At 39.9% G+C, this 19,341-nt stretch overlaps 1 protein-coding gene and 2 long non-coding RNA genes across 3 annotated transcripts; 1 reads left to right on the top strand and 2 right to left on the bottom strand.

Annotated features, from left to right (window-relative positions):
* The first annotated feature begins 1,277 nt into the window (after positions 1-1,277).
* Positions 1,278-4,388, top strand: LOC131697660 (uncharacterized). Its single transcript, XR_009307427.1, has 2 exons — positions 1,278-1,705; positions 2,418-4,388. It is a non-coding gene; the product is annotated as an uncharacterized LOC131697660 (long non-coding RNA).
* Positions 4,389-5,037: 649 nt separating this feature from the next.
* LOC131697778 (G2/M phase-specific E3 ubiquitin-protein ligase-like) lies at positions 5,038-9,444 on the bottom strand. Its single transcript, XM_058989023.1, has 6 exons — positions 9,362-9,444; positions 8,876-9,183; positions 8,588-8,769; positions 8,160-8,332; positions 7,593-7,807; positions 5,038-6,800 (listed from the first exon to the last, which is right to left on the bottom strand). Exons 2-6 carry the CDS (start codon positions 9,033-9,035, stop codon positions 6,547-6,549), a joined length of 984 nt encoding a protein of 327 aa, XP_058845006.1. The 5' UTR covers positions 9,036-9,183; positions 9,362-9,444; the 3' UTR covers positions 5,038-6,546.
* A 136-nt stretch (positions 9,445-9,580) lies between these two features.
* Positions 9,581-11,639, bottom strand: LOC131697777 (uncharacterized). Its single transcript, XR_009307484.1, has 4 exons — positions 11,509-11,639; positions 10,897-11,115; positions 10,404-10,566; positions 9,581-9,956 (listed from the first exon to the last, which is right to left on the bottom strand). It is a non-coding gene; the product is annotated as an uncharacterized LOC131697777 (long non-coding RNA).
* Between the last annotated feature and the right edge of the window lie 7,702 nt (positions 11,640-19,341).

Raw genomic sequence — 19,341 nt, 5'->3', positions numbered from 1 at the left:
GGAGGGGAAATTAAAGCCAGCCAATAGCCACAGTATTTAAAAGCATGGGGTATTAGACCAACATATATAGCCACGATTGCACTTCTCATTAAGAGTGGTAAATGGTTGGAAACAGCTCTTCCCACCAACAGGGTTTAACAGTATTAGAGAATGTTAGCAGCAATGTACCTGGTTTAACTACATTAGAACAGTTCAACAACAAAATACAAGTTTAATTATATTTAAGACAATTAACAGCAAAGTTAAAGTTTAGCAGCAAAATAAGGGGCACAGAATTGGGGGTTAATTAGTTGTTAAGACTGGCAAGACTTCATTGTTAACAAAAGGCAACACAATAAAAATTACATTACCTAATTAGCAGTCAATCAGGTGGCTACTGCCCTCAACAACACCAATTAACCCCAAACCAAACTAATAATAATCAAAATATCAACAATAACCTCAAATCATTACACATACACACTCAGAAAACTAGCAAAAACGTAATGAAATATAAATCACTTAACTACCGTGTCTACACACACCAAGCATAATAATAACAAAAATAAAACAACAAATGAACAACCAATTACCTTTCGGTACACCAAGGACAAGACACAAAACTGACTGACCTGCTTTAACAAACAAAGAAACAATACCTCCCCCTATGAGGGGCCGTTCAATTCAAAATTTCAACTTTTTGGCTATAACATATATCAGAATGGATATAGCATATATCAGAATGGATATAACATATATCAGAATGGGTATAGCATATATCAGAATGGGTATAGCATATATCAGAATGGATATAGCATATATCAGAATGGATATAGCATATATCAGAATGGGTATAACATATATCAGAATGGATATAGCATATATCAGAATGGATATAACATATATCAGAATGGATATAGCATATATCAGAATGGATATAACATATATCAGAATGGATATAGCATATATCAGAATGGGTATAACATATATCAAACTTGTGTGGATATACAGCAAACTGAATACATCAAACTTGTGTGGATATACAGCAAACTGAATACATCAAACTTTTTTTTAAGAATTGACACGTGACACAGCAACAAATGCATGTGCTTCTGTGACCGCGAAATCTGTAATTGATTTAGTCGACAAACTGGCAGGTGATAGGAGCCATGTAATGATTAATACATGATGTATAAACATACCATAGATATTTAAAAAATATATATATATATATATATATATATATATATATATATATATATATATATATATATACACATACAATTAAAGGGGTCGGAAAAGTGAAGTGCAGCGGCGAAGGTAATCCTATCATGGCGTTTATTAATTTTATGTTTTGCTGTTTTCTTTTCTGTTTGCCGATTAACACATGTGTAGCATCAATAATCGATATTGAGGAGTTTTTACTTTCTTTGAAGTCGTGTTTGAGACGCCTAGAGCAAGCGGAACTTCGTAGAGACATAATACTGATGGAAGTTTTGTTTCTTAAACTAGAGAGTCATCTCGAAATTATAGCAGCAATTCTTATTTATTTTTTCTACGCTGATATTCAACATCCAAGTTTGATTTCCATATTTGAACAAATTCACACAGATCTGAAATGTGCAGTTGAATCTTTACGCATTAATATTGACTCTATGCAAGTAAATACTTGCGACTCTACCTACAGAACCGTGGCAGCGAGACAAGGACACGTGGGAATACCAAGGTAAAAAGTACAGCTTTCTTTACAAGGAAATGCACACATATATGAATGTACTTATTTAAACAATGAAGTGCTGTGGAGTTACATGTTGACAATGCCCGGTATTCGTGTTTAGGGTTATCGGGACATTTCAAAAAGTTGTTTTTTTTAACTCTTTATAATTCTATCGTGTTCAGAATTCACATACACTTTTTGAATAGTACAAGCCATTATATAAATACGAATGTATTGGGATGGGAAAATATAAATATATCCATCGGCATCATTTTTAAGATTAGGGCCAATGTGCACTTGCCCTTACCCTTACACTTTACTTTACTATATAGACCAGCGTGTGGTAGGTTTTGTCCCTGCCCCGATTTGTATTGTATTGTCTCAATATTGCATTTTTTTTAATCCGAATGTATTTCCTCACAAATCTATCTTTTGTAGACATATCACTCTAATCTGAACACTACTTATTTCTGTAAAACATAAAAATACTCTTATAGGCTACAGGTTTTCTTGTAATACATTACGTAGGTGTAATAAGGACGTATGTATTAAGATAAGTATGTTTGTTATCTTTCCTGTATGAATGCCTAAGTAGACCTGCCTATACAGGCTACATACAAATTATCCATACACTTTGATCTTAATGGCCATGTGTTATACTGCCACACTAACATTAGTACAGCGACCCGCTAACAATATTGAATTCCTATTGTGTGTTTAGATTTTCAATCAGAAGTAACCAGATCGATTTTCTTCGGAAAATGGGATTTTCATGGAAAGCAATTGCAAAATGCCTGGGAGTCTCCGTTTCTACTGTGTATCGCAGAAGAAAAGAAATGGGAATGGATACCTCCCATCACAACAGATTTTCTGACATGAGTAATCACAGTCTTGATGATGAAATACAACACGTTTTGTCTCTTACTCCCAATGCTGGAGAAAGCTATGTCAGGGGCAGTCTTGTGCAGAGAGGAGTGAGAGTGCAAAGGTGGAGGGTTCGGGAGCGGCTTTCTATTTTAGATCCAGTTGGAAGAGCTGTAAGAAAACGAAGAGCAATTAGACGCAGAGTTTACAATGTGCCCGGGCCAAATCACTTATGGTATGCATATTCTTTTTAAACCATTTCCTGACATTGTCTCGCCCTAATATGTCACATAGAAAGCTTGCTGCTCGCAGTAGTTTAATCAAATATTACCAAACAAGATATGTAACACAACCTATGCTGCATAGTTATTTAAATTAATATCTTTTTATGTAGATTATTTATTTTGGCCCACCTCTGCAAGCTTGTATGTGATAAAAGACCACCTAATGGTCAAGGACAGGTTAAAAATGCCACAAATATCTGCATAGACGTACAGTAGTTTACATGTAAGAAGTTTGTTACTGACTACCTTATCCTTACGAAAAATAACTTCATAATTGTTTTCCTTTCAGTTGTCAGTTATAATTCAAGTTGGCATTTTATTATTTTACAATATAGCACAACCCAAGGAGGACATTTGTATTATTGGAGCCACAAGAGATGGAAAATACCGATCTCAGCAGCATGCATGCATAATTATAAATATCCACGTTGAAGCTTGTATTTGTAATTAAATTGAGTTTCTATTGTTTCCACAGGCACATTGATGGTAACCACAAGCTAGTGTCATGGAGATTTATTTTCCATGGATGTGTGGATGGCTTCAGTCGACTTCTCATCTACTTAAAATGTTGCACAAATAATTTGTCCCAAACAGTTTTAACACTGTTTGAAGATGGAGTATCTAAATTTGGACTACCATACCGAGTTAGGGGGGATCTAGGGGGAGAGAATATTCGAGTTGCCCGCTTTATGATTACTATGAGGGGTGTAAATAGAGGTAGCTTCATAGCGGGAAGGAGTGTTCATAACCAACGAATTGAGCGGCTGTGGGCAGAGCTCAACAGAGTGGTCATACACTACTACAGTGACTTGTTTCACTGGATGGAAAATCAGGGAATATTAGAATCTATAAGAGGGTACCACATTTATGCTCTTCATTATGTTTATTTGGGCAAGATCAATAGATCTGTCACAGAATTCATGCACCAGTGGAATAACCACACCTTGAGTACTGAAGGACATCGTTCTCCTTACCAGTTGTGGACTGAAGGAATGTTGCAGAACAGTACTGTTCTTCATGATGTGCCTGTATCAGAATATGATATCGATGGTGCTCAAAATCCAGACTATGATACCAATGACCATATATTGCATGAAAATACACTGCTGTCTGAAGAGCAAATAAACTACCTCCAGTCAATGGTAGATCCGAGCACTGATGATTTAAATTATGGAATAGATCATTATATGTTCACGTGTCATATTTTACAGAGCGTTTTTGGTTATGAAGCGTGATGTTTGAAGTCACATAGAAGTACAAAAAAATCTTTCTACTGCTCATCAAATATTATATTTAAAGAGTGGCCCAACAGTCACACACTCAGGATTCCTGAGTGTAAGACTGTTCATCAAATTGAACTGTATATGGTCACACAGAATGCACCTCAGATAGATGGGAGATTTTCAGGGTGATTTTTAAAGCTTTTTGCTCCACAGCAAAAGCTTCTCCAGATTTTCTGAAAGTAATTGTAAAAGTTTAAAGGTGCAAATCTAGCCAGAGACAATGTAAGTATGGAAGAGAAATAAAATTATTTTTTGAAAACATGCTTTTTTCTTTTCTAAGTCATCTATATCATAGAATAAAATATGCCTTGGTTTTATTTTTGTGCCATGTTAAAAATTTCCATGTAATCCTCTATACCTTGCTTTTTATCTTCAGTTTGCGTGTTTATTTCCACTGTAACCATTTAATTTTAAATATTACACATTTTCTTCAGAAACAGACATGCATTATTTTTAAATGTAATAACATTCACATCTTACTTATAAGATGCCAATGGGCTCAGTAATACCTACAAAGTGAATTGCTAAATAAAATGATAGAAAACAAATATTGTAATGCAAAAACATTTACTTTAAAAATATAATAAATCAACTTGTCATTTTATTTCAAATTATTAATTTTCAAATATTCATGCACTTAACAAAAGAACCTGTCAAAGTATGTGATCAAAATTGTTGCTTTTAATTCTCATTCAACATCTACAATTGTTATACTTTCCAGTTTTTGTAATAATCAAGTAACCTCTTTATAATAACTATAACTGTGTTGACAAGTTAAAACACAACATTTTACCAGTTATTTCTACTGTTTTTATAATCTACAGTACCTAGTGTTCCATGCTGTGCTTCAGGTTTCTCCATATCCATGTTTGAGTTTCCTTTAGTTGCAATAGATTGGGGGGGGGGGGGGGGGGGGGCTTGGGATTGGTAGCTCGCTGCTCACAATCCAGATACTGCCACAGGTGCTCAATCGGACTGATGTCTGGGCTTTGGAGCACCGAGGGGAAAAAAGTGGAATGCTTTGATTTGATTTCTCTTCCGGACTGGTCACATGTAAGGAGTGGTATGTAGCGCTGTCCTTCTGAAGAGTATGGGCATCAAATCTTGGCACAGCAATAGATTTTTCTTTCAAATGTTAATGCACCGTGCAGAATTGAGATATCCTTCAATAAACATCTAGTAGTGTGTCTTGTGTGGCCACAGTCTGAAAAGGAATGAAGGCATTGAACTTCCATGGGTGCCCCACAGCCCAGACACAAATCCAATTGAGCACCTGTGTAAGTGCCTGGCTCGTCAGCGGAGATAAACCCATCCACATCCCACACACCAATATGTTGGAACTAAAGGAGACTCGCACCGATCTGGAGAAACCTGGACCAAAGAATGACGCAACACCTGGTAGATTCAATGCAGGTTAGAGGCTCTTTGCACTGCAAAAGGTGGCTCAACCAAGCGCTACAATAAAGTATATCGCTTTTGTTTTATTAGTCAATTTCAGAACCAAACTAACATTAACTAACAATTTATCGGGATGGCCAAATTATTATAGCAGGACACCATGTATACACATGTAAACTTCTGGAGTATGAGCAAATTGTTTAGGTAACTAAATTCAGTGTGAAACAATTATTTTAAAATAAAACAATACATTTCTGTGCACTTCCTGTTTTTGTTAAACTGCAATCGCGGGCAAACATTTGAAATCCATTTGCAGAAAAGGTAAATAATAGGATTGATATTGACTATCTATGAAGAAATTGTAATAAAATGAATTTGTCTTTTGAGACCATTTGTCTATACGCAAATTTGGCAAACAGTCACATTACATTCCTTTTTGTTAAGAAAAGTTTGCATACCCACATCTATAATTATGAAAACGTATCTTTCATTAACTAAAAATGTGTGAATTACATTGTTGACACAATTACATTTTGCAAACAAATAGCTGCTACTACACAAACATTTCTATGGTGGCTCACTGAGGACATGAGAACAATGGCAACCCTTTCTATAAATATGCAACTGCTTTCTGGCTGCAGGTGCCTTATAAAATCAATGAAGACGCTTATTAACTTGCATTTAGACTAAACAACCATGTGTTCAAAAACTGGTTTACAACCACATCTTGTTAAATTAACCAAAACAAAAATAATTGTACAATAGTGTGGTTGTCCCAAACATTTGCACTGAACTGTTTTATACTTAAGGTGACCATATGACTCCATGTTCAGTGGGACAGTTCAGGCTTTTTAACTCACACTTCATTGCATTCTGTTAAGTGCAGTACTACTTCTCTTAAACAAGTAATGAGGTACCCGAGTAAAACATACCTAAATGCATTGAGATGCGAGTTAAAAAGCCTGAACTGTCCCAAACTGTCCAACTGAACATGGAGTTGGTAAGAGTATGAAGGACTGCCTCAGGGGTGACCAAAGCCTGGAGAGTTGAGAATAGCAAAATCCATCTGCTTCTTAAATTCATCAAAGGACTTCAAAATTGGTAGCTTTAAAATATTGCAGCATGTGTTAGCTTGTGGAAAGTTGGAGATATATCCTTCATTATTCTCATGCAGGAACTCAACAGACGGTTGTGGTTGAAAACCAAGAGGTGGCTCTTTGTCTGCTCCTGTAATGAATGCTAGAATCTGTCTTAATGACACGCTGGAATCCGCATCTGAAAATAAAAATAGTGAAAAATAAAAGTAAATAATTATATAAATGCATAAACAAGTGTTGTGCATCAAAGTTAAACTTTCTTTTGCAAAATTATACACATGGATTACATCATATTCTTTAAAATCATTTTACATTCAAACAATTACCACACTGTAAAAAGGGATATTAAGGCATTTGTGGTATTTTTATATTCCAACACTTTATCTAAATATGAAAAATGTGTATTTATTTTTTTAAACGTTAAATATTCCTACATTTTTTCCCCCCAAAGCTTGCTGGTGGCTGTGGTACAGAAAACAATTAATGTAGTGAAAATTGACGATGCTTTAGGTCTTGTCCCAGCCCCGCAACTGTCACCTTTATGAATACCATAATATAGTAAATGTCTTTCATATAGGTCTGAGCCAAAGTATATATCTCAGAATGGCAAGTCTGCAATTGATGGCCATGGCTAGTCACCTTAGGTGCAACAAACTTGATCCCTTCAATATGAAAGTAATTACTTGCTTATTAGCAGGTGTATATTATTGGGCTGCATGTTTGACTGCAAGCATTTTATTGTGTTTGGCTTATTACAGTTTTGGGGATTACGATTTTGGTATGAAAATTTGGTTCCTAGGACAGCTTCAGGTGACAAGTGACTCAACCTAGCTGTATACAGGGATTTTGGGTGAAGGTAACCTTACACTTTCTTGCAGAAAAAGTACATATTACATTTAAACCATATCCACTTTGTCAGCTGCAATGACCCAGCAGCCCTTCCACATTGCTGCAAGTACATTATCTTTACCTTCCACATCCTGTAGGTAATCTCTCCAATAGCCCACAATTCTTTGTTCCTCACGTCTTTTATTACTTCCAGCAGTGCTGAATGATATTTTGAACAATTCTGAAAACTGTTCAGATGTGAGCACTTCCTCCCTCCAGCAAAATGAATTGGCAAAAAGAACAGGATGTGCAACAATGGCGTCAAGCACACCAAGCGTCTTCAATCCCTCTTTTAACCTAGGAAACATATATAAAGTACATGAAAAACAGAATGCCTGCTTCTTTCTTCATGTTAGTGACCAGTCAACACATACCGTACTAATAAATAAAGTTGGACATCAGTTCAGATATTTCTTACAAAACTACATAGAATATTTTCTACATTTACTGTGACAGTGTACTTAACATGTTTTATAAATCTAAACAAACTATTACTCACAGTTCAATGTGAATATTGCTAATGTAAGCATTAATTAAATGGTTGAACAGGTATTTGCTACACTCTCACTCCATATTTAATATACTCATGTTTTCAACTGACAAGTATAAATATAGTAATCTACTGAAATGCATGACAAAATAAATGTACCTTTCCAGGGAATTTCTTGTTCGGCCACAAACATACCACTTCATGAAGTCTTGTACAAGTACATCTCTGTCTTGCAGATTTTGTAAATAGCGGTAACATCCTGCCACATGCAGAAGGTTGCAGTGCTTGGCTGCAACATCTTTAAGCCCCTCTAGTGTTGACACATTCTCCATCTGAAAAAGTCAAAACATAAGTATAAAACTTAACTCAGAATTGGTATGACAACATCATACCAGCCAAACCTTTATAAAAACTAGTGTGTGGGGGGAGTGTATGAGAATAACATGAAGCATGGCAATAGTCACAAACTGCTAACACACAACAAATCTATGTAAAGAGGAATATTTTCCAATAATACATTAGTATTATTATTAATAGTGGTACACAGATTCTCATTAAATGTATTCAAGTTAAAACTTTGAACGCACCTCCAAAATTATCTCTGCAATATCACAATCACAGATGTCTTTCACAGAAGGTGTGACCTGCTGAGGGTCATAGGCTAGACTGTCATATAATGTCCGAGAAAAAAAGTTGGGGGATGGTCCGCCATGCACCAAAGATATGGCTATAATTCTTCCAGCCAGAAAGTAATCATCATCACGTAATGCTATTGAAATACATAAAAGAATGAAGCATGTGAAAAAATTATAGATGGGTGTATTGCAAGAAAATTAAGATTAAAAAACAAATTAAATACCTAAAACTACAATTACCTTGGGAATCGCAGGTCAAATTTTTCCAGTCTTCTGAACCTTCAAATATTTTACTGTTCTGTAGTGTCTGCATTAATAAAGTTAGAAATTCCCTTGTAGGACCACCTCTGTCCACAGCTCCTTCCGAGTTGCCATCTGAGTCAGTAAACATTACAGACATTCTATTTTCTGGCTTGTATGTTTTGCGCTTAAATCCACGAAGTGCACCATCCCATATATTTATTCTATCAATATTGAACTTTGAAACTGCATCTTCATCTATTTGTAGGGCAAGATTTGTGATAACATCATGAAGAGTTACTTGATCTCTAAAAGAAAAGAACATTTAGGTAGTTAATACATTGTGCTGTGAACACAACTTTTGCTAAAAATATAAAACACTATATTTTTTGTCTGTATACGATAGGGTTCACTTGAGCATTGCAAAAATATTAGTGGGAGAAATGCAATCATTTTGACACATTATAAATATTTTGAAAAAAATACCCATCATGTAAGCGGACAGATGAATTCTCAGCAAACTGTACTCCTTCTTCATCACTTGAAGAATTAAGCTCAATACAATCATAGATAAGCAATGTATACTGCCTAAAATAAAAATAAATAAAAAGATATTTTATTGAAACTCTTCTGCTTACATACACGTTCCTCCTAAATTCAATGGTAACAAAGCTGGTGTTACACTGGTGTTACATTTATGGTGACAAACTGAGAAAAATGAAGCAATATCTTACTTGTAACAATCTGATCCTTTTTTCTCCAGAACATTAGTTTCCAAAGTCATGGCAGATGTAGACTGAAACAGTGTAGTGTGTATTTTAGATGCCTCTACACCAAATGACACTGGTGTCTGTGTTAGTACAGAGTCTGCAGAAACACAAACATCCTGTACTGCATGAAGATCATTACTGTCCAAGCCTAGATAGTTTGGAAATGCGATTCCAGCATTATGCAGACCATCTGGATTGGATGTCACAGGTTCAGAGGAACATCCAAGTATTTCATCTGCAACTAGTGTCTCTTCACGAATACAGTTAGGATCCTGAGAATTATCTGGCACATTAGTTTTATCCCAGTCTTCCTAAAATGGCAAAGTAATGAAATAAATGAATAAAAACTTAATAATGTATGAATATTCAAAATAGAAAATCTATTTGTTTTATTATACATTACATCAAAAGCATACTTATTTTTAAAAGTAAAAAATCTGTGGTATTATTTTCTTTAAACAGGATAAAAATTATTCCTGAAACAGAATTGTGTAACTGCATTACGATGACAGATGATGCCAAAGAATGCTTAATTTATTAATAAAGATGGATACTGTTTCTCTGACAATTCCTCAAATACACAATTTCAGATGAACAGATAACTTATTACTGTCCCTGACAAATTATAGAAAAGTATAATATATGATTTGCATGTCATCTACCTAGAAGTAACACAGCAAAACTTCTAAACCCTAGTAACTTAATCCTAAAATAGACATGAGGCAAATATTTCACAAAACAAGAAAAATAAAACTTACAGGTTGTTGGTCCAGCCTTTGCAGATCCAAGATTTCAACAGAGGGGCGAATATAGACAGAGCGTTGCTTAAATATTTTGTTCATCATCCAACCATTGAGTGTTTGGTTCCTCATTAGAGAAGGAGCTATCAGTTTATTGTGGCAAGCCATGAGTATTTCCAAACTGTAATTAAATAAGGTTTTTCTTGCATTAAATCTAAGATATTTGGATAGCGATCTTGCAAAACGTTTTTCAACAACCACCAATAAATAATTAAAGCAAAACATGTTTTAAAACACTTGTAAAGTGCAAGCAGTGTGGCACTTTTTGTATTTATTTTTCACACATAATACAAGTGTAACAAATACACAGTGGATTTTAATATTAATAGTATAACTATTGTAAAAATCCACAGCACAACACTTTACCTATATAGCACTAAACTGCAGAACATCTATAGTACATCTTAACGTATATCTGCCCTGTAGCATTAGTAATAATAAACATGCATACTTAGCTCCTGGAGGAAGATGACTGCTGAAAGCTGATCTAATATTCTCTAGAAGTTCTTCAGCCGACCACTCCTTGTGGAATTCAAAGGCATTCATCACATGCCCACTTTCATAGAGTAATTGCTTGGTTCCGTGTTTTACAACTACATTGTTGTGAGGTCCGCCCAGCAATACTACCTCCTTTGTAAAAGTAGCAGGACCTTTGAAAGTTGGTCGCCTTCTTAAACAAAGAAATATATCACATTATTTTCATAACATGTGCATTTATTCATTCATGTATATAGGCTTACTTTTGTGAAAATGTAGTACTCGTTCAAGTTACATTTCAGTATGGCTGTTTCAAGCATCCATTAATGTATACAAATATAAATTACTTAAAATAATAACAATAATATAACAACGTAGCTCACACATAAACTAAACTTAACTTTTTTTCCCGTTACAAAAGCCTGTTACGAATTTATGAATTACCACTTCTTTTGGCGTGCATGCACGTATTTGGTTTATCGTGCCTAGGTGTATAGGACACTACCGTGTGGCCTACACACAAAATGCGTGTTATTAAAATTTAAAACACACTTGAAAATAATAAATATAACTAGGTAATGCTTACTTTTTGGTTGGTTGGGTTAATCTTTGTGGTGGTCGTATCGTTGACCTCGTGAAATAAGATGATGCAAGACTTGACGTGTTACTGATTTCGGAATGTGTAGGCCCGGCGGCAACTGATGAAGCTGGTCTCAAAAAAATAGTTTAATTCTTTTTCCACATTATTTTCATTTACGACTTCGTGCATCCTGCGACCCCCGTTTTCTAAAACATTTGCTAAAGTTGTTAACAGGCTCCTATCACCTGCCAGTTTGTCGACTAAATCAATTACAGATTTCGCGGACTCTGCCATTACTGAAGATAATTATGAAATGACGGTCACAGAAGCACATGCATTTGTTGCTGTGTCACGTGTCAATTCTTAAAAAAAAAGTTTGATGTATTCAGTTTGCTGTATATCCACACAAGTTTGATGTATTCAGTTTGCTGTATATCCACACAAGTTTGATGTATCCAGTTTGCTGTATATCCACACAAGTTTGATATATGCTATATCCATTCTGATATATGTTATATCCATTCTGATATATGCTATATCCATTCTGATATATGTTATACCCATTCTGATATGTGCTATATCCATTCTGATATATGTTATACCCATTCTGATATATGCTATATCCATTCTGATATATGTTATACCCATTCTGATATGTGCTATATCCATTCTGATATATGTTATATCCATTCTGATATGTGCTATATCCATTCTGATATATGTTATACCCATTCTGATATATGCTATATCCATTCTGATATATGTAATACACATTCTAACATATGCTATATCCATTCTGATATATGCTATACCCGTTCTGATATATGCTATACCCATTCTAACATATGTTACACCCGTTCTGATATATGTTATAGCCAAAAAGTTGAAATTTTGAATTGAACGGCCCCTCATATCCCCCACCCGTAATTGCTGGCCAGCAAAGTATGTTTAAGACAAAGACGTTTCCCCGTTTAAACCAGATGAGAGGAGAAGGACACAGCGGTGTAGCATTAGTAAACAAAACCAAAAGGTGTGGGGATTTTTACCTGCTGCTGGAAGACTTTTAATCTAACAAAACAAAATTTATTAGACCGGGATTTAACCACATGTCACAGAGCTTTATTCAAAAGACTAGCTCTATAATTACCCAACACTTTACTTTTGGAATATACTCACTCGGCTCTAACACTGCAAACACAAAACAGCGCGTCTCCAGAACGCTCATCTACAGTAGCAGCACACCGAATCGCAGGTCCTCCGCACCTATCGGCCCTTCCTCTCTACTCCCCGTCTCAAACAAAGAGGCAGTTTATATAAGCAAATAAATTATCCAATAAACCACTAATCAATCAATTAAAAAAAACAAAAAAAAAAACACGACACAAAAAACGAACAAAACATAAAAACACCTAGTTGCCTAGGAACCAATACACAATCAATAGTAGCCCCGTTACATTTCTGTTAGTAGCCCTGCATTGTAGCTCTGTGTTTGTGTTAGTAGATCTGCATTGCAGCCCTGTGTTTATGTTAGTAGATCTGCATTGCAGCTCTGTGTTTGTGTTAGTAGATCTGCATTGCAGCCCTGTGTTTGTGTTAGTAGCCCTGCATTGCCACCCTGTGTTTGTGTTAGTAGCCCTGCATTGTAGCTCTGTGTTTGTGTTAGTAGCCCTGCATTGTAGCCCTGTGTTTGTGTTAGTAGATCTGCATTGTAGCTCTGTGTTTGTGTTAGTAGATCTACATTGTAGCTCTGTGTTTGTGTTAGTAGATCTGCATTGTAGCTCTGTGTTTGTGTTAGTAGATCTGCATTGTAGCTCTGTGTTTGTGTTAGTAGATCTGCATTGTAGCCTGTGTTTGTGTTAGTAGATCTACATTGTAGCTCTGTGTTTGTGTTAGTAGATCTACATTGTAGCTCTGTGTTTGTGTTAGTAGATCTGCATTGTAGCTCTGTGTTTGTGTTAGTAGATCTGCATTGTAGCTCTGTGTTTGTGTTAGTAGATCTGCATTGTAGCTCTGTGTTTGTGTTAGTAGATCTACATTGTAGCTCTGTGTTTGTGTTAGTAGATCTGCATTGTAGCTCTGTGTTTGTGTTAGTAGCCCTGCATTGTAGCTCTGTGTTTGTGTTAGTAGCCCTGCATTGTAGCTCTGTGTTTGTGTTAGTAGATCTGCATTGCAGCCCTGTGTTTGTGTTAGTAGATCTGCATTGTAGCTCTGTGTTTGTGTTAGTAGATCTGCATTGCAGCTCTGTGTTTGTGTTAGTAGATCTGCATTGTAGCTCTGTGTTTGTGTTAGTAGATCTGCATTGTAGCCCTGTGTTTGTCTTAGTAGATCTACATTGCAGCTCTGTGTTTGTGTTAGTAGATCTGCATTGTAGCCCTGTGTTTGTGTTAGTAGATCTGCATTGCAGCCCTGTGTTTGTGTTAGTAGCCCTGCATTGTAGCTGTGTTTGTGTTAGTAGCCCTGCATTGCAGCCCTGTGTTTGTGTTAGTAGCCCTGCATTGTAGCTCTGTGTTTGTGTTAGTAGATCTGCATTGCAGGCCTGTGTTTGTGTTAGTAGCCCTGCATTGCAGCCCTGTGTTTGTGTTAGTAGCCCTGCATTGTAGCTCTATGTTTGTGTTAGTAGCCCTGCATTGTAGCTCTGTGTTTGTGTTAGTAGATCTGCATTGCAGGCCTGTGTTTGTGTTAGTAGCCCTGCATTGCAGCCCTGTGTTTGTGTTAATATCCCTGCATTGTAGCCCGGTGTCTGTGTTAGTAGATCTGCATTGTAGCTGTGTTTGTGTTAGTAGATCTGCATTGCAGCTCTGTGTTTGTGTTAGTAGCCCTGCATTGTAGCTGTGTTTGTGTTAGTAGATCTGCATTGCAGCCCTGTGTTTGTGTTAGTAGATCTGCATTGTAGCTATGTGTTTGTGTTAGTAGCCCTGCATTGCAGCTCTGTGTTTGTGTTAGTAGATCTGCATTGTAGCCCTGTGTTTGTGTTAGTAGATCTGCATTGTAGCTCTGTGTTTGTGTTAGTAGATCTGCATTGTAGCTCTGTGTTTGTGTTAGTAGATCTGCATTGTAGCCCTGTGTTTGTGTTAGTAGATCTGCATTGTAGCTGTGTTTGTGTTAGTAGCCCTGCATTGTAGACCTGTGTTTGTGTTAGTAGCCTTGCATTGTAGCTCTGTGTTAGTAGATCTGCATTGTAGCTGTGTTTGTGTTAGTAGATCTGATTTTTTGTAGCTGTGTTTGTGTTAGTAGCCCTGCATTGCAGCCCTATGTTTGTGTTAGTAGCCCTGCATTTTAGCCATGTGTTTGTGTTAGTAGATCTGCATTGCAGCCCTGTGTTTGTGTTAGTAGATCTGCATTGTAGCTCTGTTTTTGTGTTAGTAGATCTGCATTGCAGCCCTGTGTTTGTGTTAGTAGATCTGCATTGCAGCCCTGTGTTTGTGTTAGTAGATCTGCATTGTACCACTGTGTTTGTGTCAGTAGATCTGCATTGTAGCTGTGTTTGTGTTAGTAGATCTGCATTGTAGCTCTGTTTGTGTTAGTAGATCTGCATTGTAGCCCTGTGTTTGTGTTAGTAGCCCTGCATTGCAGCCGTGTGTTTGTGTTAATATCCCTGCATTGTAGCCTGATGTCTGTGTTAGTAGATCTGCATTGCAGCCATGTGTTTGTGTTAGTAGATCTGCATTGTAGCCCTGTGTTTGTGTTAGTAGCCCTGCATTGTAGCCCTGTGTTTGTGTCAGTAGATCTGCATTGTAGCTGTGTTTGTGTTAGTAGATCTGCATTGTAGCTCTGTTTGTGTTAGTGGATCTGCATTGTAGCTCTGTTTGTGTTAGTAGATCTGCATTGTAGCTCTGTGTTTATGTTAGTAGATCTGCATTGTAGCCCTGTGTTTGTGTTAGTAGATCTTGTCACAAAGACGGCCGGAGTGGGTGGCGTCAGACCAGAAGCAGGGAGTAAACAGACAGAGACTTGGGGTTTTGGTGGAGCTGAGCGAATGGTTTCGCTCAGCATTTAATAAAACAGCACAGAAAATAAAAGGTTTGAACAGACAAAAACACGGGACACGGCACTACACGCCAAAATAAACAGACATACAAAACGACTAACACTAAACAAACGGTGCACGGACAGACAAACAAACACGGTGAGTACAAACACTTTACGTTTACGATTAATGATTTTAACTCTCCTCTCTCTCTCTCTCTCTCACCCGTTCTCCTCTTCCGAACACCTAACCCCCGAGTGACTAAACGTGCATCTATTTATACTGTTTGTGCTGGGATTCAATTACTAATTAATTATTCACTTGAATCCCAGCACGTGAATTCATTACGTGAAACCCCGTGTTCACATATTATATTTTAAATGCACGTGCGTGATGTGCAATCCCGTGCCTAAATACAAATATACACTTTTTAAATACACGTGAAACACAGACCCGTTTATATCCCGTGTACCAATGACTATACACCAACATTAACACACGCAACACACAAATGCACACAGGGACGGGGCACATTGCCACATATACCCCCCCTTGTGCGCAGCACACATGGCCTCAACGGCCACCTCCCCCCTTAAAAATCCAGCAGTCCAGGACAAAGTCTCGGGCTGGGAAGGGAGGCTTCCAGGGGCCCACAGGTGGCAATGTTGCCAGTAGCCAGGCTGCTACTGGCCATGCTGTCAGCAGACGTGCTGACAGCTCCCAGACTGACTCCTTCAGCAGGGGCAGTCCTGGCAGCGGAAAGGCTGCTTGGGGGATGGTCTCCTGACCTCCCCTCTTCTTCGTAGCCGGCAGCTCCCTCTTCCGGGGCTCCGGCCACAGTCTCTTCTGCAGCGAAACTGCTGCAGTGGGAGCAGGTCTCCGGACCTCCCCCACGATCTCCGGCAGCGAAACTGCTGCAGTGGGAGCAGGTCTCCGGACCTCCCCCACGATCTCCGGCAGCGAAACTGCTGCAGTGGGAGCAGGTCTCCGGACCTCCCCCACGATCTCCGGCAGCGAAACTGCTGCTGGGGTTGGTGGTCTCCAGACCTCCTCCCCCTTCTTCGTGGCCGACAGCTCCCCTTTCTGGGGCTCCGGCCACCGTACTCCCCGTGGTGGAAGTACGGGAAGCAGAGACAGCTCCTGCTGTTCTGCTTCTGGCGGTGGTGGTGGCGGAGGCAGAGGCAGCTCCTGCTCCTCTGCTCCTGGAGGTGGTGGAGGCAGAGGCAGCTCCTGCTCCTCTGCTCCTGGAGGTGGTGGAGGCAGAGGCAGCTCCTGCTCCTCTGCTCCTGGAGGTGGTGGAGAAAGTGATACCAGCAGGTATTCATCCTCTGCTGGTGGGGGAAGTGATACCAGCAGGAATTCATCCTCTGCTGGTGGGGGAAGTGATACCAGCAGGCATTCATCCTCTGCTGGTGGGGGAAGTGATACCAGCAGGCATTCACCCTCTGCTGGTGGGGGAAGTGATACCAGCAGGCATTCATCCTCTGCTGGTGGGGGAAGTGATACCAGCAGGCATTCATCCTCTGCTGGTGGGGGAAGTGATACCAGCAGGCATTCACCCTCTGCCGGTGGGGGAAGTGATACCAGCAGGCATTCACCCTCTGCTGGTGGACAGGGACCCAGCAGGCATTCACCCTCTGCTGGTGGACATGGCGGAGGCAGAGGCAGCTCCTGCTGCTCTGCTCCTGCCGGTGGAGGTGGCGGAGGCAGAGGCAGCTCCTGCTCCTCTGCTCCTGGCGGTGGTGGAGGCAGAGGCAGCTCCTGCTCCTCTGCTCCTAATGGAGGAAGTGGTGGAGGTGGCGGAGGCAGAGGCAGCTCCTGCTGCTCTGCTCCTGCCGGTGAAGGTGGCGGAGACAGAGACAGCTCCGGCTGCTCTGCTCCTGCCGGTGAAGGTGGGAGCAGCGTGTAGTCTCCTGACGACGGAGGTGGGAGCAGCGTGTAGTCTCCCCCTTTTTCAGGGGACTGGTGCTGCTCTGCCTCTCTTGCAGGGGACTGGTGCGGCTCTGCCTCGGAAGGGGAAACCAGCAGGCATTCTTCCTCTGCTGGTGGAGATGGGGACAGCAGGCATTTTCCCTCTGCTGGTGGAGATGGGACCAGCAGGCATTCTCCCTCTGCTGGCAGCTTGGTTCCTAGGGTTATGGAAGCCCCGACTTTCCTCCCTTTGGGCTGTGGACGCACCGACTCCTCCCTTTTGGGCTGTGGACGCACCGACTCCTCCCTTTTGGGCTGTGGACGCACCGACTCCCCCCTCTTGGGCTGTGGACGCACCGACTCCCCCCTCTTGGGCTGTGGACGTTCGGGCTCCCCCCACTCAGGCGTAGGACGTTCGGGCTCCTCCCACTCAGGCGTAGGACGTTCGGGCTCCTCCTCCCCTGGCTCCTGCTCTGGGCAGTCCTCGTCCTCATGCCCATAGGCAATGCACATGGTGCACCAACTTGGCTCCCTCTGCTTCCTCCTCACTTTTCCCCCTCTCTGCCTCCTTCTCCTCACCTTCCTCATTTGGGCTGGTTCCTCCTCCTCTTCCTGGAAGGGGCAGACAGCCACTGTGTGCCCATACACCCCGCAGGCAAGGCACCAGCCTTGGTCCTCCAACCTGCCGAGGAGCTCCTCCAGCTCACTGCAGCCGTCTCTCCAGTTCCAGCCTTCCATTGTATTTTGTTTATTTATATATATATTTTTTAGTAATCCAACACTTTTTTTTTTTTTTTTCAAAAAAATGGGGTTCCTGCTCTGGCCTGAGTCCTGGAGGCGCTGTCGATCCCACGCAGGACACCACGTGTCACAAAGACGGCCGGAGTGGGTGGCGTCAGACCAGAAGCAGGGAGTAAACAGACAGAGACTTGGGGTTTTGGTGGAGCTGAGCGAATGGTTTCGCTCAGCATTTAATAAAACAGCACAGAAAATAAAAGGTTTGAACAGACAAAAACACGGGACACGGCACTACACGCCAAAATAAACAGACATACAAAACGACTAACACTAAACAAACGGTGCACGGACAGACAAACAAACACGGTGAGTACAAACACTTTACGTTTACGATTAATGATTTTAACTCTCCTCTCTCCCTCTCTCCCTCTCTCCCTCTCCCTCTCTCCCTCTCTCTCTCTCTCTCTCTCTCTCTCTCTCTCTCTCTCTCTCTCTCTCTCTCTCTCTCTCTCTCTCTCTCTCTCTCTCTCTCTCTCTCTCTCTCTCTCTCTCTCTCTCTCTCTCTCTCTCTCTCTCTCTCTCACCCGTTCTCCTCTTCCGAACACCTAACCCCCGAGTGACTAAACGTGCATCTATTTATACTGTTTGTGCTGGGATTCAATTACTAATTAATTATTCACTTGAATCCCAGCACGTGAATTCATTACGTGAAACCCCGTGTTCACATATTATATTTTAAATGCACGTGCGTGATGTGCAATCCCGTGCCTAAATACAAATATACACTTTTTAAATACACGTGAAACACAGACCCGTTTATATCCCGTGTACCAATGACTATACACCAACATTAACACACGCAACACACAAATGCACACAGGGACGGGGCACATTGCCACAATCTTCATTGCAGCTCTGTGTTTGTGTTAGTAGATCTGCATTGTAGCTCTGTGTTTGTGTTAGTAGATCTGCATTGCAGCCCTGTGTTTGTGTTAGTAGATCTGCATTGTAGCTCTGTGTTTGTGTTAGTAGCCCTGCATTGTAGCTCTGTGTTTGTGTTAGTAGATCTGCATTGCAGCCCTGTGTTTATGTTAGTAGATCTGCATTGCAGCTCTGTGTTTGTGTTAGTAGATCTGCATTGCAGCCCTGTGTTTGTGTTAGTAGCCCTGCATTGCCACCCTGTGTTTGTGTTAGTAGCCCTGCATTGTAGCTCTGTGTTTGTG

This window comes from Acipenser ruthenus, chromosome 16 (assembly GCF_902713425.1).
Source record: "Acipenser ruthenus chromosome 16, fAciRut3.2 maternal haplotype, whole genome shotgun sequence".
Classification (NCBI taxonomy): Eukaryota; Metazoa; Chordata; class Actinopteri; order Acipenseriformes; family Acipenseridae; genus Acipenser; species Acipenser ruthenus.
Note: the sequence above shows the minus strand (reverse complement) of the source record. Positions and strands in the feature narration are given on the sequence as shown.